General features: G+C 36.2%; 2 protein-coding genes across 11 annotated transcripts in view; both read left to right on the top strand.

The window, feature by feature from the left end:
* Positions 1–7,837, top strand: part of arhgef10lb (Rho guanine nucleotide exchange factor (GEF) 10-like b) — a 55,213-nt gene extending 47,376 nt beyond the window's left edge. For 5 of the 10 annotated variants that reach the window (XM_067371159.1, XM_067371163.1, XM_067371164.1 and 2 more), the window contains 4 exons: positions 1,202–1,344; positions 3,166–3,337; positions 3,727–3,849; positions 5,567–7,836. In XM_067371159.1, the coding sequence (XP_067227260.1) occupies positions 1,202–1,344; positions 3,166–3,337; positions 3,727–3,849; positions 5,567–6,102 (974 nt within the window). In that variant the 3' untranslated portion in view covers positions 6,103–7,836. Of the gene's footprint in view, positions 1–1,201; positions 1,345–3,165; positions 3,338–3,726; positions 3,850–5,566 lie in introns of all 10 variants that reach the window. The other 5 variants (XM_067371161.1, XM_067371165.1, XM_067371160.1 and 2 more) reach the window with 2 other exon arrangements.
* Positions 7,838–10,634: 2,797 nt separating this feature from the next.
* On the top strand, positions 10,635–22,274 carry igsf21b (immunoglobin superfamily, member 21b). Its single transcript, XM_067372085.1, has 10 exons — positions 10,635–10,692; positions 13,690–13,802; positions 16,362–16,483; positions 16,610–16,728; positions 17,584–17,699; positions 17,837–18,317; positions 19,609–19,709; positions 20,210–20,402; positions 22,073–22,111; positions 22,198–22,274. Exons 1-10 carry the CDS (start codon positions 10,635–10,637, stop codon positions 22,272–22,274), a joined length of 1,419 nt encoding a protein of 472 aa, XP_067228186.1.
* Positions 22,275–23,678: the final 1,404 nt, after the last annotated feature.

The following is a 23,678-nucleotide window of genomic DNA, read 5'->3' as shown; positions in this document are numbered from 1 at the left end:
CATAATTTTCATTTTTTTGGTTGAACTATCCCTTTAATTAATTCTACAATATTACATTTTATAATTTTTTTTTATTAGTATTTACTTTGGATTTACAGTTACAGGAAACAATATGTGAACTCTTGGATTTCTGCATAAATTGGTCATAAAATTCCATCTAATCTTCAACAAAAGACAAACACAATCTGTTAAAACACATAACACGCAAGCAATGATGCATTTGCATGTTTTTATTGGGCACACATAGTAAAAATTCACAGGGCAGGGTGGAAAAAAGTGTTTCCTCTATGCAAAATCATTTCAGTTCAGCATTATTCTTGGGATGTCTGGTGTGAATCACTCACTTGAGGTCATGCCAAAGCATCTCAGTCAGGTTAAGGTTAGGACTGAGCCACATCAGATTTTGTAGTTGATTTAGTCCTGTGCTTGAAATGGTTGTCCTGAATCTCTCGCCTTCTGAGTTCCAGTTGGCAAACAGACGACCTTACATCCTCCTGCAAAATGACCTGATAAACCTAGGAAGTGATATTTCTGTCAATGATAGTAAGCTGTGCAGATCCTGAGGCTGTAAAGCCCTATGATGTCCCTCCATCCCAGTATTTCTGAAGAACTTCTAACTACTTTAAAACACCTTTGGCTTCACCTATCCACAGAATATTTTGCAAGTAGGGCAGGCAAAACATCCATGTGCTCTTTTGGAAAACGCTGGACCTCCATGTCCAGTTTGTTTAGAACTCCTGATGAAAGATTGACATATTTTTTCCTGCATATGTAATTAATATACTAAAATGGTTAGTTCACCCAAAAATGAAATTTCTGTCATAAAGTCCTCACCCTTATGTCGTTCCAAACACATAAGACCTTCTTACATTATCACTTCATAACATTAAGGTTGAACCACTGTAATCACGTTGACTATATTAACAATGTCTTACTACTTTTCTGGACCTTGAATGACGGTAATTACGTTGCTTTCTATGGGGGATAAAAAAAAAAAAAAAACTCTCAGATTTCATCAAAAAATATCTTAATTTGTGTTCTGAAGATGAATGAAGGTCTTACGGGTTTGGAACCACATTTATTTTTGGGTGAACTTTAATATTTTAAACTCCCTGAATCTACTGCTAAATTGTCAAAGATGTTTAAATATTAGCCATTTCCAGTAGCAGCTCTAAATCCAGCATGCATTTTGCGGTTACAGATGGGTTGTGGGATCCAGATTCCTGCAGACATGTGGTTATTGGATGTGCGCCCATCCTCAAACTCCTTCGAATAGACGAGCATGTGTGGGCCAGCTGTGCCAACCAGGTCTCTGTGATTGAGGGCTCCTGTCTCAGGACTCAGGTAGACACTTACATGTGAATAGACATTAGATCCTTCTCCTCTGAGAATTGTGTTGGAGAAATTAAAATGTGTTGAATATGATTCCACCACCTTCACAACGAAAGACCCAGTGCTTTTCATATGATCGTATGAGTCAAAAGATTGAACTGTCACATCACTTATCAAAGCTTGAGATCTGTTCTGTAACAAAGATTGGTTTAGGAAAGCTTGAAATGATTCTTTTATTTCAAAGTTTTACATTGCATTTCTCTATTAAGACGGCTTCCCATGCTAGATGCATTATGAGAGAGCATCTTAAGCCACACATAAAAGGTATCCTCCCTGTAGAAGCCCAACAGCATGTTAGGGTGCTAGCCTTTGATCACTTCTGACAGCTGAGCCAACCTCCCTATTTTGCCGCAAGGAGTGCACCCTCCCTCTGCCTTCCTGATGCTTAATATCAGGATTAAATTCTGCTTTGGAAGTTGGAAGTTCAGTTCAACCGGAAGATAAGATGTGGGTTTGCATATGTCATATGACATGTCAGCACGTTTACATTTGCAAGTCAATAGTTGTTTGCACCTATAGAGAGAGCATCTGTCAGAATTCATCTGTTGTAAAACAGAGGCAAGGTGCAGGAAGTGCTGGCATACACTGCAATTATGGCTACAAAAAAAAAAAAAAATAATACAAAAACATAAACGACGGGGAATATGGTTTATGTTGAAGCAATGGAGTTTGCAATTAAATATTATTATGGGTACGAAAATATCAAACCATTTTGTCCAACAAATGTCGTTTAATATTTATTATAAACAAAGTGTATAAATATATAAAATGTAAATATGTTACAGTTAACCCCAATAAAAATGTGACAACCTCAGTAAGATTTTTTTAATGTTTTTAAAAGAAGTCTTTTCTGCTCACCAAGGCTGCATTTGTTTGATCCAAAATACAGCAAAAACAGTAATATTGTGAAATATTAAAAAAAAAAACTTAAAATAACCCTTTTCTATTTGTACTCTTCAATGTCACATGATCATCCAGAAATCATTCTAATATGCTGATTTGCTGCTCAAGAAATTTTAATAAAATGTATTATTATTATCAATATTGAAAACAGTTGTGTGTATTTTTTTTCATAATGATTTGACGAATAGAAATTTCAAAAGAACGGCATTTATCTGAAATAGAATCTTTTGTAACATTATAAATGTATCGTCACTTTTGATCAATTTAATGCATTCTTGCTGAATAAAAGTATTAATTTCTTTAATTTACTTAAAAAACAATTCTTATTGACCCCAAGCTTTTGAATGGTAGTGTATAATGTTACAAAGGCAAATTTTTTAATGTCTCCTATGCTCACCAAGGCTGCACTTATTTGATAAAAAATACAGATGGTGTGTTGACAAAATTTAATTAACTTGTATTTATTAAAAAAAAAAAAAAAAATCTGAGTATATTAGAAAATATCAGATTCTATATCAGATTCATATTATAATTGCCTCTTAGTGTTAATACTGTGACTGTAGTGCTCTTTTAACTTAAAGAATCGATTTCCTAAACATTCTTAGTTTACTAATAATTTAAGTTTATTTGGTTTTCCTTAACAGTTGCCATTCTGGACTCTGATGTAATATGCCCAGCCTCAAATGCCCAAACCGACTTTAATTAGGCAGTATATACTCTGACTTTGAATTATACCCACTTTTGAGTCCAGAGTGCCTAAACTTTGATGTTTTTTTTTTCTCTCTCTTTCTCCCTAATTCTACAGTTCCTCTTCCTCTTTCTTGTTTTTATGCATTTTCATGATTATTTTGTATTTTTTATGGTTCCCAGAGTTTTGAAGTTCATCCAGACCCAATGGTTAGTGTGACCCACATGGTGCGCGCTGGAGGAGGGGTGTGGATGGCGTTTTCAGAGGGATCATCGCTACGTCTGTTTCATACAGAAACATTGGAGCACCTCCAAGAGATCAACATTTCAACACCCTCTGCATATTTGAGCCCTGGCAAGTCCAACATGTGATTATGGTGCAGGATATAATTTCGGTTGGATTATGTTTTGGCACACAGGCTCTGAAAGGTGTCAGGTGTAAAAATTCACAAAAATGTTTAAAACTGACCAGGAGTTGGTAGTGAAATTTGAAAAATAAAATAAAAAAGAAAAGGAAAAAAATTATAAAGTAAAATAACAAATAATTTAAAATGTATAAAAACAAAAAATAAATGTAAAAGTGACAATTTATCAAAAATATTGCCTGAACAGGACTGGTAGTGAAATTTGAAAAATATAAAATAAAATATTAAAATAAAATGTAATATAACAAATAATGAAAAATTTATCAAAAAAGAAATTAAATTAAATTAAAAGTGACTATTTATCTTTTTTTTTTCATAGGTCAAAAAGCTGTGTGTGTAACCAGCCTGCTCATCTGCCAAGGGCTGCTATGGGTGGGCACAGCTCAGGGCATTATTGTCACCCTGCCAGTGCCCAGACTGGAGGGCATCCCCAAAATAACAGGTGAGCCACAATTACATCAAAAAAGTATTGCATCTAATCCTTTTTTTTTTTTTTTTTTTTTTAATAACTAAAAACACCTTTCTACCTTCGGGCCAGAGCGTTCTCTTTGCTTAATTGTTCCATTCCGTGCCAATCCGGCCCAGCCGGTACAGATGTGATTTCATTTTCCACTGTAGGGCTGATAACAGAGCTCTTTGGAATGTAATACAAATGCATCAGTTGTTGCCTCAGTAAAGCAACAGTTTAAAGACGATATAAGATATAAATAGCAACCACGTTATGGAGGATGATCAGATTTTCTTTTAATTTTATTATTATTTTGTGTTTACATAAGCTCAAATAGAGCGCTTAGCCAACTACAGAGAAACCAGGCAACAGACAAGTGACCAATCCTGAGTTGCGTTGTCTACATGCTTTCTACCCGAGAATCATTTGTAATCATGCCATGCCATACTAGGCTCAAGTAATTCAATTTAATTCACATTTATTTGTATAGCACTTTTCACAATACATATAGTTTCAAAGTAGCTTTACAGAGAATGCGCGTCTACATTACAATTTAATCTGTGATCAGAGGTGACATCAGAATTATACATATACAAATCATGCAGTTAGCTAACATGATATATTAATTTTAAACAATGAGCTCATTGAAATCATTATTACAAGTTGTGAACATAATGATTAAGCCTTCTTTTTAAAGGTACCCTCGAATGAAAAATTGAATTTATCTTGGCATAGTCAAATAACAAGAGTTCAGTACATGGAAATGACATACAGTGAGTCTCAAACTCCGTTGTTTCATCCTTCTTATATAAATCTCATTTGTTTAAAAGACCCCCGAAGAACAGGCGAATCTCAACATAACACCGACTGTTACGTAACAATCGGGGTGTACGCCCCCAATATTTGCATATGCCAGCCCATGTTCAAGGCATTAGACAAGGGCAGGCAGTATTAACGTCTGGATCTGCACAGCTGAATCATCAGACTAGGTAAGAAAGCAAGAACAACAGCGAAAAATGGCAGATGGAGCAATAATAACTGACATGATTCATGATAACATGATATTTTTAGTGATATTTGTAAATTGTCTTTCTAAATGTTTCGTTAGCATGTTGCTAATGTACTGTTAAATGTGGTTAAAGTTACCATCGTTTCTTACTGTATTCACAGAGACAAGAGCCGTCGCTATTTTCATTATTTTACACTTGCAGTCTGTATAATTCATAAACACAACTTCATTCTTTATAAATCTCTCCAACAGTGTAGCATTAGCCGTTAGCCACGGAGCATAGCCTCAAATTCATTCAGAATCAAATGTAAACAATATAACAGTATACAATACTCACATAATCCGACGCATGCATGACGAACACTTTGTAAAGATCCATTTGAGGGTTATATTAGCTGTGTAAACTTTGTTTATGCTGTTTAAGGCAAGCGCGAGCTCTGTGGGCGTGGAGCAGGAGAATTAAAGGGCCAGTAGCCCTGAATCGGCTCATTTATAATGATGCCCCAAAATAGGCAGCTAAAAAAATGAATTTAAAAAAAATCTATTGGGTATTTTGAGCTCAGACTTCACAGACACATTCAGGGGACACCTTAGACTTATATTACATCTTTTTAAAAAAAGTTCTAGGGCACCTTTAAAATATAACCGCAACCATTCAACTGACGGTGGAAAAGTGGCTAAAATGTCTCTCTTTCCCATCAGGAAAAGGGATGACCTCACTCAACGCTCACAATGGCCCTGTTGAATTCTTGCTGGCCTCCTCCAGCATTTTATCCCAAGATTTCCTGAAGCGAGATTCTGCCACGGAGGGTGTGGATTCAAATGGAGGTGAAGATAAAGAGGTGACAAATTCCTCTCAGGAGTCCCTCCAGCAGGCGGATGGCTCTCCTCAGGGAGAGACCAAAGCCAAAGGGGTGCTGCTGCAGTACCACCTCCGTTCTACCTCTCAGCTCCCAGGAAAACTCCTGACAGCCCTGCCCGAAGAATCATCCAACTCGACCCAAGAATCTCTGGAGCACACCCTAGAGGATGGCTCCATCTATGAGCTGAGCGATGACCCCGAGGTTTGGGTCAGAGGGCCTGTGCCCTCATCTAAGGAATCGGCACGTAGGGAGAAAGTGACTTCAGCCGCCGTTATATCCGGTGGAAAAGGATTCCGTCGACTTGCTAACTCCTCCAACTCCAATGACTCCAGTGAGAACACACTCATGGTCTGGCAATTACCCATTACAGTTTGAGAAAGTAATACATTCTTCATCGTTTGGCTTTCATAAGATGTTTTTGCAGTGATGGAGGATTGTTGGATCATTGAAGGACAAACAGACTGTAAACCTGTCTTTGTATGGTTTATGAGGATTATTTATTCCACTTCTCCTCCAGAAGTGTTTTTGTTTTTTTAAAGAAAAATGAGGGGCAAGTTTTATTTGTGGTAATCAACATTATGTTTGTTGATTTGAGCTGGAATATTCCTCATAAACAACCGCACTGTTCAATATTCGTCCGTCGTAATAATAGCATGTGCTCGGTTGGCTATATAATGCATTACATCTAAATATAAAATAATCTCACCTCGTGAAAATATCACTAAATGACTGATACCACCAAATAATTGAATTGTATTATATCACATCTTGCATGCGAGGAATCAGGGTAAGTGTTGTTGTGTTTTTTTCAGATGTAATACATAAAGTATTCCTTAGTATGTATCTGAACATTGGCTGTGACCCAATTCTTTCTTTCTTTAAATGATAAAAGATATTTTTTTATGCAGCACCACCTGTGCGGTTTGCACAGAAAAGTAAGGTGGTTGAACATTTGGAGTGTATTTAAATGTGTTTTAATATTATTTTAGTGTGAAATGTGGTAGGGAGAAATGAAGTCTTCATTGTAGGTACTTGTTTCATTGTTGGCAGTGTCACTTTGTTAAAAAAAATAAATCATATTTACTATGAGTGAATTTTTCCATTACTATTTCATTTAATTTAAAAGCATTTCATTTGATTTTAAACTGACTCAACATTAAATGGTTTTGAAATGGTATTGTGTGCGAAGACATGCTGTAAATTAATACTGCAGAGTAATATTTTATGTTGAATATCAGCATATTTTCAGCCTTTTATCTCTGCACAGCCACTGCCAGTTCTCACAGTAAACATATCAGCAAACGCAGTATGGCGCAGCTCAGGCAGCGGTTAATATATGCACGTTGTGTCACCAGTGCTACGTGAAGAGGATGCCAAATCACATCTCTGGCAGACGCCGAGTAAAACTGACCTGTCAGGATTTAAAGGAGCTGTCTAACAGTCACTCATCGTTCTGATAGTAGATGTTTTGTAAGCAGGATGCGTGCTCAATTCATCTATTAAATTTTGTGCTATTCCTGTGGTGCTATTCAAGTAAATGACAGGATGGGTTTAATTCATGCTCCAATGAAATGCATCAAGCTAGTCCATTACTGAATATAAAAGCTAGTATATTTGCAGAAGAGAAACTTTAGTTTACTTTGAGGATGGAGTTTTTTGTCTGTGACAGTAATTTTCTTCTGTGGTGTGGTTGGTATGGAGTCTCATTTAGTTTGAGGAGCTGTAAACTATGCTTACATCAAAGGCTTCTAATTAGAGATGTTTGATTGCTTTGTGTCTGGTGGGAAATCAAGACCCTCATTATTGCTAATTGAAGGACTTGATCAAGATAATGCCACTCCTTTGTAAAACTTAAATAGAAGCACAATGTTCGCACCGCTGTGATTATGGAGGATGTGCCAATAACTGTACTTACTCATAATACGACATGTGTGTTCATTTTAGATGCTCTTAAATCCATAAAAGTGTATGGTACAAAAAAATCTATATACAGCATATTAGGCATTTTGCCATTTTTGTTTTATATAATATAAATCTGAACTACATATGAGAGAAAAAATTTAGTATTTAAATAAAACATTTTAATTCAAATATGTGTGTCACACAGGAACTTGTACTGTACATTGTAATTTTTTTTTTTACTATAACAAAATTAAAGGCCTGTGGTAATTCATCCTTTGTACTTCCTATTATTATTATTATTATTAGAGATGCACCGATGTATCGGCCATTACCGGTACCGGCCGATTAAAGCTTTTATAATCACTGTCGGCCATCAGCTGATTGTTTAAAACAGCTGATGATAGGGGCCTATTATATCCTGTCAATCAAAAGGGTTCTGAAAAACGTGTTCAGACTGCAACTCATACTGTGTGTGAAGAAAATCTCTCTTATTCACAGTTCAAAAATAGCTACATTAAAGCAAGCTCTATTTGACCCCATGAATCACCCATAATTCAGGGTTGGCAGGTCTGAGCTTTGTTGATACATCAAACATTCTTTGTAGTGCCTCCTATTCTATAATCACCGAGAGCTCTGTTACTTCTGAGATTTTGTTTCTTATCAGTTTTCAAATTTTGTCCATTTTATCACGAAATTAAAACAATAATTGGCGTTTTGACGCTCTTAAATGTGACGTCACAGATGTGACATAGTGCCTTTGTTCAAATGGCATGCAAATTTTCTTCCATATTAATACAAGTTAGACCTATATCTCAAAAAACATGCATAAACATCAAAAGGTAAGTTGAAAGATACAGTACAACTTACCGGAATGTATCATTTCTTATGTAATCAGTGTGTTTCAACCGCGGAAAGACATCAATAAAACAGCTTGTGAACTGTCACATAACACAAAACCTCAGGAATGTTTTCTAATGTTCACAGTTCTTTAGTAGCTATATATATATATATATATAAGCGCTAGAGAGGAACTTATACTGCTATTTATGTTATATGAATAAATTTGCCATGAAGACAAGTGCTTATGAAAACTACCTTATGTGCAATTGAGTTTTAAACAAATATTTCAGTTTTTATTTGAGTGTAATTATACTGAAAATAAATAGCAGCTGAATATACTACCTCTGTTGTTAATTGTAACCTCTAATATTATAGTGTACCAAATGAAAGGGTTCCCATAGTTTGCAGAATTATTTGAGAGAGATTTCAAAAAATCAACCTATCGGTATCAGCATTGGTATTGGCCAATATCATTCTGAATAATCGGTACTGGCAGAGAAATTTGGTATCGCTGCATTTTTTTTTTTAGAATAAATAACATTTTTATTGTATAGTACATGTACACAAACAGGTTTTTCATGTAGCATTTTTACATTATTTTTACACTTTAAGGGTTAGTTCACCCAAAATTGAAAATTCTGTCATTTATTACTCACCCTCATGCCGTTCCACACCTGTAAGACCTTCGTTCATCTTCGGAACACAAATTAAGATATTTTTGTTGGCTCAGTGAGGCCTGCATAACCAGCAATGACATTTCCTCACTCAAGATCCATTAATGTACTAAAAACATATTTAAATCGGTTCATGTGAGTACAGTGGTTCAATATTAATATTACAAAGCGACGAGAATATTTTTGGTGCGCCAAAAAAAACAACAAAATAACGACTTATTTAGTGATGGCCGATTTCAAAACACTGCTTCATTAAGCTTCGGAGCGTTATGAATCAGTGTATCGAATCATGATTCAGATCGCGTGTCAAACCCATAGACAGTAAAAGTCAAACCGCCAAACTGCTGAAATCATGTGACTTTGCCGCTGATTCGACACGCTGATTCATAACGCTCCGAAGCTTCATGAAGCATTGTTTTGAAATCGGCCATCACTAAATAAGTCGTTATTTTGTTTTTTGGCACACCAAAAATATTCTAATCTCTTTATAATATTAATATTAAGCCACTGTACTCACATGAACTGGTTTAAAAATATGTTTTTAGTACATCAATGGATCTTGAGAGAGGAAATGTCATTGCTGGCTGTGCAGGCCTCACTGATCCATCGGATTTCAACAAAAAATATCTTAATTTGTGTTCCGAAGATGAGTGAAGGTATTACGGGTGTGGAACGGCATGAGGGTGAGTAATAAATGACATTTTTTTCATTTTTGGGTGAACTAACCCTTTAGCATTTTTACACTTCATATTTTTACAGTTGTGCTTTATCTTTCTTCATCCTTCTCATCAACACAAATGTATAAGAAGTGATGAAAAAAATGTCCATGATGAGAGAGATGGGGAAAAAATAACCCAGTTTATATGGATGAATGTCTGACTTGATCCTCTATGATCACAATACACTGAGGAATATCTAAATGTCACGTACCCTTTTAAGTTTTGTGTTTGTGTAAGTGTCTAAAACTGAAATCTATCCATTTGGCTTGCCTTAGCAGCATGTTCTGCATTAATAATCACTACATAATATTTTCACATTCAAAAAATATTTGCACATTAATCAAATACAAATTTAAAGAGCGTTTTCATACTAATCTCAATACGTAAATAACGTAGCATTAAGTGTTTGTCCCTGGCAATCATTTTATCAGCTTTTGCTCGAGGTTATCGAGCGTGTATGTGTGTAAGAGCGAGTGTGAGTATGAGAGTTAAAGACTGCTCGCGCGCGCGCGCTCGGAGCAGGGAGCGCGCGCACGAGAGAATGAATTCATTCAAATCTGTTGCTTTGGTGAATCTCCGCCCGACGGAGCCCAGAGAGATGCTGCTGCTGCTGCTGCTGCTCCTTTAGAAGGACACCATGAGAAATCACAGGGAGAATCGCGACGAGTTACTCAATATTTCAGCTTTGTACGCAGGATGACATTAACATAATATTAAGATGGAATACTGACACACTTGCGCCATTGAGTGATATTAAAATAAGACAAAAGAGATGAGTATAATTACTTTATCTTTGCTGTTGTGTGCTGACCTACTGGATTTCGTTATAGGTAAGTTTTACTTGTATTATGTATGATATGAGCAGTCAGCTGTTTTGAGAACAACTACAAATGTGATAAAGTTATGCCATATTGATAGGGTTTTTTTTTTATCTTCAAATCAAGTATCACACTTTGGACTGAATACATTTATGTCCTTAACTTTATACTGTACATTTTTAAAGATTTTAGCTGTATAATACCAAACCACCTAAAGCACAACTGCACTATTTACGTCCTTCAGTAAGTTCCACACCATATGAATGCTATATTGATTGCACGATTGAAGTGGCTTTTCCTTTAAACTCAGGTGCACTTCTGTCTAATAATTTTGATGGGTAGTTATTTTGAGGATAAAGCTTAATCTTTTGTCCTGACCCAGTTTTATGAGGGGTTATCTGCACTCTGAAATAATGAAAGGTCATTGATTACAGAACAATAGTGCAGGAATATATAAGGTTATTAAGAGCAAGCTAATATAATAATAGTATGTAAGGAATAATTTTGCTTTTGTGGGTGATTATTTTTTATTTCATGCTTATGCATTCATAAGAGAGAAAGATTGCTTGTTCTGGACATGAATTAGTAATAGCAACTCCTTACTGTAACTCAATAATGCTGGCTATAGCATCATGTCATATCTCATTCCCTTGAGTCGGACACTTAATGTCGCCGGTCAGATCATATTAGAGGAACAGAGACTTTGGGAAATGCATCATTAGCAGTGTTTCTTTATTTATAATGATATGAATGCAGTTTAACTGTAAGCCTTTTTAAGTGTTTTTACCGTTAGATCTGATTTCTATCCAAGGCTTTGCAACAGATATAAAATTCAGGTTGTATATGGTGCATAGGATGATACCCAGACTTAGTTATTGTTTAATAAGATTTGGAGTGAAAAGTTGACAGAATTGGAAGTTCAATTTAAATTATTGTACCAGTTTGTGGCTTTACAGAAAAGATGTGAAAGATTGGGGCAAACCAAATGTAAAGGTTTAAGAATATGACGTTAAAAAATACACTGATTGAATGTTAAAGTGAATATGGGTGTGAATGATTTCTCTCTTATTGTGTATGGCGGTTACCTATCAATCAATGTCAACGGATGTCATTTTTGATCAATCTCTCATGTAAAAGTTTCAGATTGCGTCATCTTCAGATAACGCAAATGTCAAACCTTCTTGTTAGCACGCTAAACATTTTAATACACTCTAACCTTTGATATGCTTTTATGCATTTTTACATAATCAAATAGATTACTGAAATCATCTCAGTTGACCCAACTAATCCCTGCACATCACCATTAACATTCCCAGCCAACAATGACAATGTTGACCAGAGATTGATTTTCTCTGATTTCCAAGATTATTTCAGTCTATAAAATGTGCTTATCATAAACCCTGTACATGTACATGCTCTCCACTCACTAATCCTCCTTAAGAACACTCTGTAGCATCAGTAAATGATGACGTGATGAAGTAACTGCCTGAGGATCTCAGGACATCCCAGACATTGTCCAGTGCTGCATGTGGGGCATCCTACAGAATCACTTGGCTGATGGAGAAAAATACCATGGATTAGGGAAAGAAGCAAAACACACTGAAAATAATCCATTCACTGACGTCACAGTTTTAAAAAAGCCAATACGGTGGAGCAGTGGGATTTTGTAGGTCAGTGAATTTTGTGACAGATTATAGGCCGATTGCCTCCCACTCTGAAGCCTGTGCTCGGTACATGGTGACACTTTCAATGGAACTGCAGCACTCAGCAAGACACAGCTGCTTTTCACGGTTGTTCAGGGTACAGAGGCGTTTCATGCTTTCTGTCTGATGATGGTAAAAATTTGAGTAACATTTGTAAACTAAGCCCCTTCTCTTTATTAGGACAGGGACACAGCTCTGGCAGTAGTGATGGATGGAAGATGTGGAAGAGATGAAATGTAGCTCTAGCTCTTAAAGCATCAAACTACACAAAGAATCTGTCCTTGTGACAGACATTATGTAATACTGTAATGTGCTGAACAATGCGTGTGTGTGCAACATCTTTTCAAATCTATTCTAGACAGGTGAAAACAGAGGGGTGTTTGATTTATAGTGTAGCATTTATAGTGTATTTGATTTAGCTTTGCTTTGCTTTTTTGTGTTTTTGCTTCTTTTATTTTTGTTTTGTTATATAGTGTATTTTGTGTTGGTTAGTTTTTTTGTGCATGTTCACTTTGTTTTGGTTCTTTACATTTTGTTATTTTGCTTTGTTTTTTTGTTGTGTTTTGTTTCATTTCATCAAAGAGGTGGAATGGGAACGTTCTCTGCAAAACAGACAATTTAGACATAGCAAAATTGGCATAGCTGTCAGATGTGTGTAGATGAAAGTCTGTTATTTATTTATTTTATAGGGTATTTTACTTTGTTTAGTTTCGTTTTGTTAATGTTTGTTGTTTTATTAGAGAAGTGATTAGGGTAAAACAATGCAAATTAGTTTGATACTAGGAACACTGCCGACATAATAATGGATAACTGTTTCATTGTCTGCGATATTATAGACATTGTTTTTAGAACAACATTTCCATCGTTAAATGTAGAGTTTGTTAAATAATAGATAATTAGGGATACCTGTCAGATATGCGCTGATGAAAGTCTGTTATTTCTTGCAGTGAGGAGATTAAACATGAATGAAACATAGCACTGAGACTATGTAGAATTCTGAAAACATCATATTAGTTTTTGCAATCATGCTTTTTGATCTGAAATATTCATAGCTTGGATCAAGAGCTCATTATATGCTATAATTTCACTGTCATTGCAGCATGACCTCTCTTGGGGGAGGTTGATATTGAGTTTTCAAAAGCACTTGGTTTTGCTAACTTATGACTTAATGGTTTCAGAAATGAGGAGAGCACTGTAATTTTGCTGGGGCTCATTGGTGGTAATTTGAATGGGATTTTAAAGGAGGACTGTGCAATTTGAGAATGTAATAAAGCATTCAGGAAGTGACACTGCTATCTTTTTCCAGGTTATTTAACAGTCACCATTGAGCCTCTCCCTCCTGTGGTTATGGGGGACACAGTGACTTTGAAGTGCAATTTCAGGACGGATGGCAACTTAAGAGAGATTGTGTGGTTTCGGGTAAGTGGGGTCCGAGCTTCATCTTTGCGTGATGCGCCCTTTATTTCAGCATCCAGGGGGGAAAAGAAAAAATCACTTGTTTTTCGGTGTGCTAGTTTTTGTGCTTTTTCAAACTCTTTTAGGTTGTTGTTCTGTTGGCAAACTGACGTTGTGAGAACAGAAGCTGTCAAAAATATGAAAATATATTCAGGATTAAGATTGAATGCCTCACTGATTTTAGGACAAGCTGTTTTCATTTTGTCGTCACACAGAGACATATGTGTGGCAGGATTGATGAGCTAAAGGATAAAACATTCAATAAAAACACATCAACATGCCAACACAGTTCCATGACATTTTAAATAAAACTCTGCCACATCATTTGCAATGTATCATATGTTTATTTAATTACTCAGAAAATCACAAATGATCAGCTTTGCTGCTTCTGTCCTCCAATTAAAATAATACAAAGGTCACATGCTTATAGTGGCCCCAAGCACTGTTTGGATACTTAAAGGATTAGTTCACTTTAAAATGGAAAATACCCCAAGATTTACTCACCCTCAAGCCATCCTAGATGTATATGACTTTCTTCTTTCTGATGAACACAATCAGAGTTATATTAATAAATATCCTGTCAGTTATGCTTTTTTCTTAAGTTGAATACAGAAGGCATAGGACGTAGCATATGCGTTTTGAACTGCAAGAGGCATTACACTTTCTTCGTAAGCTGAATACGAGAGGCGATCTGGTGAAAGCTAGATATTTTACTTTATAACTTGTTAAATATCTATAATTTTCTTACACAAACGCATTGAATTTTTTTTCTTGAGCTTCATACTTGTTGGTCCTGTTCACTGCCCTTATAAAGCTTGGACGCGTCAGGATATTTATTAATATAACTCCGATTGTGTTCATCAGAAAGAAGAAAGTCATATACACCTAGGATGGTTTGAGGATGAGTAAATCTTGGGGTAATTTATATTTTAAAGTGAACTAATCCTTTAAGTCACAATTAAAAATGTATAATTGTCTTTGCGTTGGATAACAAAACATCAGCTATTTTTTATTTATTATTATTATTATATCTTTCAAAAATATGACAAAAGTATTGGACACCAAAGTCATTCGGGTTTCCATAGAATGCATGAACTAATAAAAATGTAAATGTAATCTTAACATCAGTTGAAATCGTTTTGAATCACAATGTCTGACAAGTGCATAAATGTAAATGGGGATGTAAAATGTTAATGGATCATGTCCATAATTCATACATCTACTAAAAATTACTTTGACAGCAGTTAGTTAAATGTAACTGAGAAAATGGTTCAGAAAAGTAAAGTTAGCCCTGAGACAAGAACTGGCTTTAAAGGTGCCCTAGAACTTTTTTAAAAGATGTAATATAAGTCTAAGGTGTCCCCTGAATGTATCTGTGAAGTTTCAGCTCAAAATACCCCATAGATTTTTTTAAATTCATTTTTTTAACTGCCTATTTTGGGGCATCATTAACTATGCACCGATATATAGGTTGCGGCCCCTTTAATTCTCGTGCTCCCCGCCCCCGGAGCTCATGCTTGCCTTGAACAGCAAACACAAAGTTCACACAGCTAATATAACCCTCATGGATTCAACCCAAATGGATCTTTACAAGATGTTCGTCATGCATGCTGCGTGCATGGATCGGATCATGTGAGTATAGTATTTATTTGGATGTATTACATTTGATTCTCAATGAGTTTGAGGCTATGCTGCGTGGCTAAAGCTAACATTACACACTGTTGGAGAGATTTATAAAGAATGAAGTTGTGTTTATGAATTATACAGACTGCAAGTGTTTAAAAATGAAAATAGCGACGGCTCTTGTCTCTGTGAATACAGTAAGAAACAATGGTCACTTTAACCACATTTAACAGTGCATTAGCAACATGGTAACGAAACATTTAGAAAGACAATTTACAAATATCACTAAAAATATCATGTTATCATGGATCATGTCAGTTATTATTGCTCCATCTGCCATTTTTCGCTGTTGTTCTTGCTTACATAGACTGATGATTCGGCTGTGTGCAGCTCCAGACGTTAATACTGGCTGCCCTTGTGTAATGCCTCGATCATGGGCCGGCATATGCAAATATTGGGGGCGTACACCCCAACTGTTACGTAACAGACGGTGTTATGTTGCGATTCGCCTGTTCTTCGGAGGTCTTTTAAACAAATGAGATTTACACAAGAAGGAGGAAGCAATGGAGTTTGAAACTCAGTGTATGTCTTTTCCATGCACTGAACTCTTGTTATTTAACTATGCCAATATAAATTCAATATTTAATTCTAGGGCACCTTTAATTCTGGAGTTTATCTTATACAATGAAATTACTACATTTATAAGCCTGATTTTAGACCAAATGTAGCACCTAAACATTTTAAACTGAATTAATGTTCAATGTTAAACTGAATTAATGCATTTTAAATGAATTAATAAAACTGAATTAATGAATTAATGCAGTACAAAATGATTTCTCTCAAATCTCAACTTTTACCCTGATCAGTTCATGATAGAGTATATTGTCATTGTTTTCACAGGTGACCGAAGGTGGAACATCAAAACAGAAAATCTTCACCTACGACGCCATGTACAACACCAATTTTTCTCACATGGAGGACTTTCGGAGAAGAGAGGACCTTGTTTACCAGTCAACTGTCAGGTTATAGTTATACCCAGCAGAGCACAGTTTATAGTGGATATCATTTGGCTTTCCTCTCAGCTCGTACTGTGCTATTTTTATGACTGCTGTCATGTGTTTAGACAGATTGTTCCTCAATGTTTCCAGGCTCCCTGAGGTTCAGATGGAAGATGATGGACCATATGAATGCCACGTGGGGATCTATGACAGGGCATCTAGAGAGAAGGTGGTCTTGGCATCTGGGAGTATCACTCTTAATGTCATGTGTAGGTTCAAAACTTTGATGCATTGTTGATTATACGCATTGATGTGCTTCAGTATGTGGTTACATTAACATAAAACCCATCATAACTGTTAGTGAGTGCCGTTTATATTCGACTTTAAAGGGAATGGTTCAGCCATAAATGAAAATTCTTTCATTGTTTACTCACTCTCATGTTGTTATAAACCCGTCTGACTTTTTCTTCTGCAGAACACTATTTTGAAGGACATTCATTTGAAACCATTCATTGTATGAACAAAAATATCTTCTTTAAATGTAATAATGATAATAGGATATTCATGATTAACTATTAAAAAAAAGGCTTTTTTTTTTTTTTTTTTTTTTTTTTTAGATAATAATGTGCCCAAATGTGGAACCATAACCAAGATTTCAAATTCTCAGTCACACATCTCTCTTTATTATTTGCCTCTGCATGTGCCTTCATGCCCATAAAAATCTGGGAATTCATCAGGGTATTAATGCAATTTCCCTCTGCATGCACTTGTAAATTAATACATTTTATCAGTAATTTGCCGTGGCGTGTAAGTGAGACACGAAGTAGAGTTCATTTAATAGCAGCAAAGAAATCATCATAAAGATTTCACATGGATTACTGACTTAAATCAAGAGATTGTGCTATTGTGATATAAATCTTGCCTACTAATGCACTTTGCCTATAAACTGAAAGCTCATTAAATGAGGATCTCCTAGCTTGTGGTCTGAAGCACAAAAGTGCCCTTGAGGGAAAGATACTAATAATTACTTTGAATGCTGCACTGTCATCTCTCCTTATCTCTTTGAATTTCTGTAGTGACACTATCGATTTATAATGAGTTTTTAATGTTTTTGTCTTTCTCAGCTCCACCAAAATCAATATCTGTTGAGGCAGCAAATCAGCCAGCTCGATTCAATCGCTACGAGGCTCAAAACTTCACGCTTGTTTGCATTGTAACTGGAGGAAAACCTGCCCCTGTGGTTAGTAGAAGAATAATGTACAAGCTCTAAATTAAAATTTAAATAAAGACTTACATGTACAAAGCAGAGGTTATTTAAATGGAAATGTGTTTTATTGCCTTTTAGTTGCTTTGTAATTTTTTCTTCCCCAAACTCAGGTGTACTTCAAGAGGGATGGGGAACTTATTGAAGTCCATCCTTTCACATCCTCTGAGAAAGTGGAAAACAGAGGCTTGCTTTCTGCCAATGATAACCAACCGCTTATCAGCCGAGAACTGGACGATACAAAAGTGCAGAAGTCTCTTTCTTTCCTGGGCCCTTACAGCGAACCGGTGCGTCTGGATAAGGACCGGCCCCAGCGCAGCTACACGTCTGGAGCCCCTGACCAGGAGGAACCCAGTCCCACCACGGAGGTCATCCCAGAGACTGTGATCAGCCGAGAGTTTCCCCGCTGGGTGCTGAGCTCAAGCCCACTCTACTATTTCAATCATACGCAGTCTGAGCTTCATGATGGTACTATGGAGGTCCAAGCTATGCTGACCTGGCACTTGAACCCACAACTGGACAATGAGGCTCTGTTCAGCTGTGAAGTCAAGCACCCGGCTCTATCCATGCCCATGAAGGCAGAGGTTACGCTCTGTGAGTGTCAGCTTATATACATTACTAGATAGTTACTGAGGGGTCTCTTTTTTATGTATTATGAATATCCATTTTTCATATACTGTACATGATAATGTTTTGATGCCTGCATTCACTTTAAAACAATTTCAAAAAGATTTTATTTGTAATTTATTTAGTTAAAATAGTATAGTAGTTTTATGGCAGCCATTACATGAAAATAATTTATAGCCTATATATAATTATTTTCGTGTTATGGCTGACATTAAAGTGTTAGTTCACCCAAAAATGAGAATTCTGTGATTAATGACTCACCCTCATGTTGTTCCAAACCTGTAAGACCTTCGTTCATCTTCGGAACACAGATTAAGATATTTTTGGTGAAATCTGAGAGCTCTCTGACTCCTCCATAGACAGCAATTTAATTATTTAATTCAAGCTCAGAAAGGTACTAAAGATAAAATCGTTAAAATAGTCCATGTGACTACAGTGGTTCAACCTTAATTTTATGAAGCGACGAGAATACGTTTTGTGCGCAAAAACAAAACGAAAAAATAACAAATTTATTCAACAATTTCTTCTCTTCTGTGTCATTCTCCTACACTGTTTACATTCAGCGCTTCCAGGCTAAACGCCAGTGCGTGTGATGGTGACACAGGAGCCTGCCAATAATGAATCCGTGTTCTACATCAGAACGCGGACTCATTATTGGCAGGCTCCTGTGTCACCATCACACGCACTGGCGTCACACGCACAAATTAAGATATTTTTGATGAAATCCGAGCGCTCTCTGACTCCTCGATAGGCATCAATTTAAATTTTGGGCCACTTTTAAGGCCCACAAAGGTACTAAAGACAGACTGTTTACAAAGTCAACAGTGTAGGAGACTGACAGGGAAGAGAAGAAATTGTTGAATAAAGTTGTTATTTTTGTTTGTTTTTTGCACAGAAAGTATTCTCATCGCTTCATAATATTAAGGTTGAACCATTGTAGTCACGTGGATTATTTTAACAATGTCTTTAGTACCTTTGTGGGCCTTAAAAGTGGCCCAAAATTTAAATTGATGCCTTTTGAGGAGTCAGAGAGCGCTCGGATTTCATCAAAAATATCTTAATTTGTGTTCCGAAGATGAACGAAGGTTTTACAGGTTTGGAATGACATGAGGGTGAGTAATTAATGACAGAATTTTAATTTTTGGGTGAATTAACCCTTTAAACTTTTATACTATTTGTGTAGAATACAAAGAGTATAGATTAGAACAATCTCTCCTATGACATAATGACAACGCTTTCATTTCTCACTGTTTACAAGCTGCTCCAAAAGGCCCGAAACTCTCGGTGGCTCCAAGCAGAGCGAAAGTGGGAGACACGGTTCGCATCAAAGTGGAGGGATTCCAAATGGGACCCAAAGCGGTACAATCATAAAAGAAGAAATGTTTCTAGAATATGAAGTGGGGCAAATAAATTATTTGTAAATAATGCAACTTATCAGTAGCAGTGATTCATGTTTTTGTATGAGCAAAATATGACTACGCTAATTTGAATGCACTGCATGTTGTTTTATATTTGGCAACAGCTAATGTTTAACAATTATAATGCCTACCAATGTCTTGTGGAAATGTTGAACTGAATAATTAAGTTGCTTTTGATGTTTTATAGTAGACCTTAAATGTCTTTGAGAGCTTCTTTTGAAAATTGTTTAATATTCTTCACAAGTATAAAATGTATGAGCAAATGAATACTGCCAATGGTGTTTAGTTAATATATATCAATTATTAAAAAGAGATATCTCAAGCAACCCTTATAAATAATTTAGCTTTGTTTGTAATTTTTCAGACTTGTGTGCAGAAAAATATATGCCAGCGCTAAGTATAACCATGCTCAATGTTTTTGACTTTCTCTTTGTGCTGCAGAATGAAGTGTTTCCAGAGCCTCTGTTCACATGGACACGTGTGGGAGGACCTCTGCTGGATGGAAGTGAGGAGAGATTTGGTAAAGTACTGGTTCTGGAGAGAGTCCCAGCTGAGCTCAACGGCTCAATGTACCGCTGCACAGTCCAAAACCCTTTGGGATCTACCAACACGCACACCCGCCTCATAGTATTTGGTCAGTACCCGACGCATCACAAGCAATTCAAGTGGTCTGCAGCCAACACTCATACTCATACTCTTCAGTTTCTACCTAAGATGTGTATGCTTCACAATGCTGGATCCACATCTGACACTCAGTGTTTTGTCTGTAACCAGCACTTGCATGCCTTAAAATGTTCAAACCATTCCCAAACATCCTTATTTCTCATAATGTGTTGTTTGTACTCAGTAATTAAATGCCCCATACTGTTCAGTGAGATTCAATCGCTGTAAGCTGTTTGTTTCCAAAAGACATCACAGTGTTTGATCAGTAGACTCATAGTCTGTGGTCAAAGTCTGTGGTCAATTTTTAATACCATCATGCATAACATTAAAGGGATAGTTCACCCAAAAATGAAAATTCTGTTATCATTTACTCACACTCAGGTTGTTCCAAACCTGTATGAGTTTCTTTCTTCTGGTGAACCCAAAAGACGATATTTTGAAGAATTAATGCTTAACCAAACAGTTGATGGGCCACATTGTCTTTGGATAAAGACATTCTTCAAAATATCTTCTTTTGTGTTCACCAGAAGAAAGAATTCGTATAGATTTGGAACAACTTGAGGGAGAGTAAATGATAACAGAATTTTCATTTTTTGGTGTACTATGCCTTTAAATCTTTAAGACTGAAATGAAAAATGCAACTATTGACGGACTTAAAGTTGCACCCAGTAATGTTTTTCCTCATTAAAAAGCTTTATACATAATCAAGAAATTGTATTTTTAAAAATATTTTTAAAATCATGTATACTCACTGAAGAAGTCTCCAGTCATATCAGTAGCTTAAAGTCACCATGAAATCAAAATTGACCATTATTTTGTATATTTTGTGGAATATTGCGGTGTTTAATATAAATAATTTATAAATGTATGTACCTGTCACTCACATGTGATCGCAGAAATGGCAAACGACAACAATTCAATAGATTCCCAATGAATAAAATCAACTCCCGCCCTGTTTTTTGTCATCTGAAAAGCCGTTTCACTCTGATATGTCACATGGTATATGTCGAACATCACATGACCAAACCGGAAAACTGGTCTCATTGCATCCGCGTGTCAGAGAAAGTGTTAACAGCAGTATGAACTGACGGCATATCTATGGACTTATAAGGCAATCATACCTTGTTCACATTGTTATGTGTTTTATTTTATTAAATATCTAAATGTTAGTGTGAAGAAGAAAAATGAAAAAAAAAAAACAATCTGATCTGTTTTATAGAATATGGAAGTCAGATTGCGCCTATAGGGGGAAAAAAAACTGTCACAACTTGTGCTTTAAAAAAGCTGTTTTAATGTACACGAAGAGGGTAGCCACATGGCAGCTGCCATTTTGAGATCACATGACCAGTAAATACTACACAAATTTTGATATCATAACTGTTTTTGGACATTTTTGCTTGCTGAATTTAAGCATGACCGCATGCAAGTAGAGCATGTCTACAATGGCATCAGTAAATGATACCATACTTTTGTATGATGGTGCATCCACACCACTAGGTGTCAGTATAGGTCCATGATGACCAGAATATTAGCAAGGTCAACATAACAAAAATACTGAGTTTTTTTTTTATTTCAGTGTTTTCTGTGTTTTTATAGATACATTTTATGTTTTAACTAAAGCTAAAAATTTCGTTTGAACAGAAAATCCCAGGATCAAGAAGGAGAAAAAACATCTGAACCGTAAGGCACAAAAACATCCTTCACATAAAATATCCTACAATATTCTAGACTCTAAACTCTCACAATGCTTGTTGAATAATTTTCAGTTGGCGATTCTGCCGGGGACACGCTTGGACCCTCGCTGATGATGTTGCTGTTGTCATTGACTCTGGAGTTAACATGAGCACTATGGGATGCGCGTTTCATTAGTACCCTTTATGATAATGTCAGCTCCTCTGCCATCTCTTTCGCTGTCCAGCAGCTACGCTATAATCCAGGACTGAGATTGCAGCAGAGAAATATGTGCTCAGAATCAGAACGATAAGCTCAACCCACCCTGACCACCCCAACCATGTGACTACAGTTCAGCTCAGTTTGTTCCGCACCTGTTTTGTCACAATACAGTGACATATTCTTGCTTTGACTTCATTTTCTACATTGTATTTGTGCACAGCTGCGTTGCAGAAAAGGATTAGGGTGAAGTAGAATGGGTTGGCCCACATACAGATAATCCTGGACATACATTACAGCTTTCATCATTCTAAACAGCTTATTGTAATGTCATTTCATTAATGTTGTTCCTTAATATACCCGAGCTGTTGAGTGAAAAAATCACTTGCTTTCATAACTGAAGCTATTGAAAGTTGAGGATCAGATTCACCTACTGCATATGACCTCTAGATGACAGTGTAGATCTACAGACCGAACACCTTTTTTATAAAGTCAATAAACCCTCTTGACTGGTGTTCACTGAGATGTTCCTCAAACAGTTATGTAATGCATTCTAGCGCAATGTCATTGTTTCTGCAGAGAAAATGGAATACCCAGTGAACAAGGTTTGTGGCTACACTTGATAATGAATAAAGTCAAATTTTGAAATCCCCTTGCTAATTCTTTTTTTTTTTTTTTTCTGCTAAAATCCATACAATCGGCAAATGACTTGAAAATGTATGCTTATATAGTCTTTGATACAGATCATTATTCTAACCTTATACTGAACCTTCTGGTTGTCATTTTACATCGGCTTCGAACGCGGCTCAACCAATCAGAAGTAAACGTCGGAACTATGTGTGTTCGAGACTCGTAGGACTCGAACTTCGAGTCCTCAAATTCGACTGGCCAAGCTGAGTTCCAGCCTCACGCATTCATTTATTATTCATTCATTCTGATATTTTCTGACATTTTTATATTATATTTTACATTTATTTTGTATTATTTTGATCTATATCCATTTTTAGGCATGGTATCTAGCAAAAACATTATTTGTTTTACATGAAGCAATCCGTGGAAGGCGGGTGATTAACTTTAAATTTGTTGTTTATAAGTTTTGCATCGCTAATTACCATTCACAACCAAGTTGTTTGCCGCCATTTTTCACGTCTACGTGCACGCCCCTTCCAACATCACAACTCGGTCATTCATTCATGTGCTCGAAACTCGATATTTCCGTCTCTTTTTGAAGGCCGAATCTCGTTAATTAACCTTCTGAATCAAAGTATAATTATTTTAATGAACTTTTTTCACAGTTGAAGAACATTCAATTGCAGGGCGTTTGTAAATAAATGCCGCGTTGCCTTTCCTCAAAACG

Source organism: Chanodichthys erythropterus, chromosome 20, assembly GCF_024489055.1.
Source record: "Chanodichthys erythropterus isolate Z2021 chromosome 20, ASM2448905v1, whole genome shotgun sequence".
Lineage (NCBI taxonomy): Eukaryota > Metazoa > Chordata > Actinopteri > Cypriniformes > Xenocyprididae > Chanodichthys > Chanodichthys erythropterus.
This window is presented reverse-complemented; position numbering and strand designations above follow the sequence as displayed.

Coding starts and splice junctions, on each gene's coding strand:
- igsf21b (XM_067372085.1), top strand. CDS start 10,635: ATGAGTATAATTACTTTATCTTTGCTGTTGTGTGCTGACCTACTGGAT. Junction 13,803..16,361: donor GAGAGATTGTGTGGTTTCGG/GTAAGTGGGGTC, acceptor TTGTTTTCACAG/GTGACCGAAGGTGGAACATC. Junction 22,112..22,197: donor GGAGAAAAAACATCTGAACC/GTAAGGCACAAA, acceptor AATAATTTTCAG/TTGGCGATTCTGCCGGGGAC.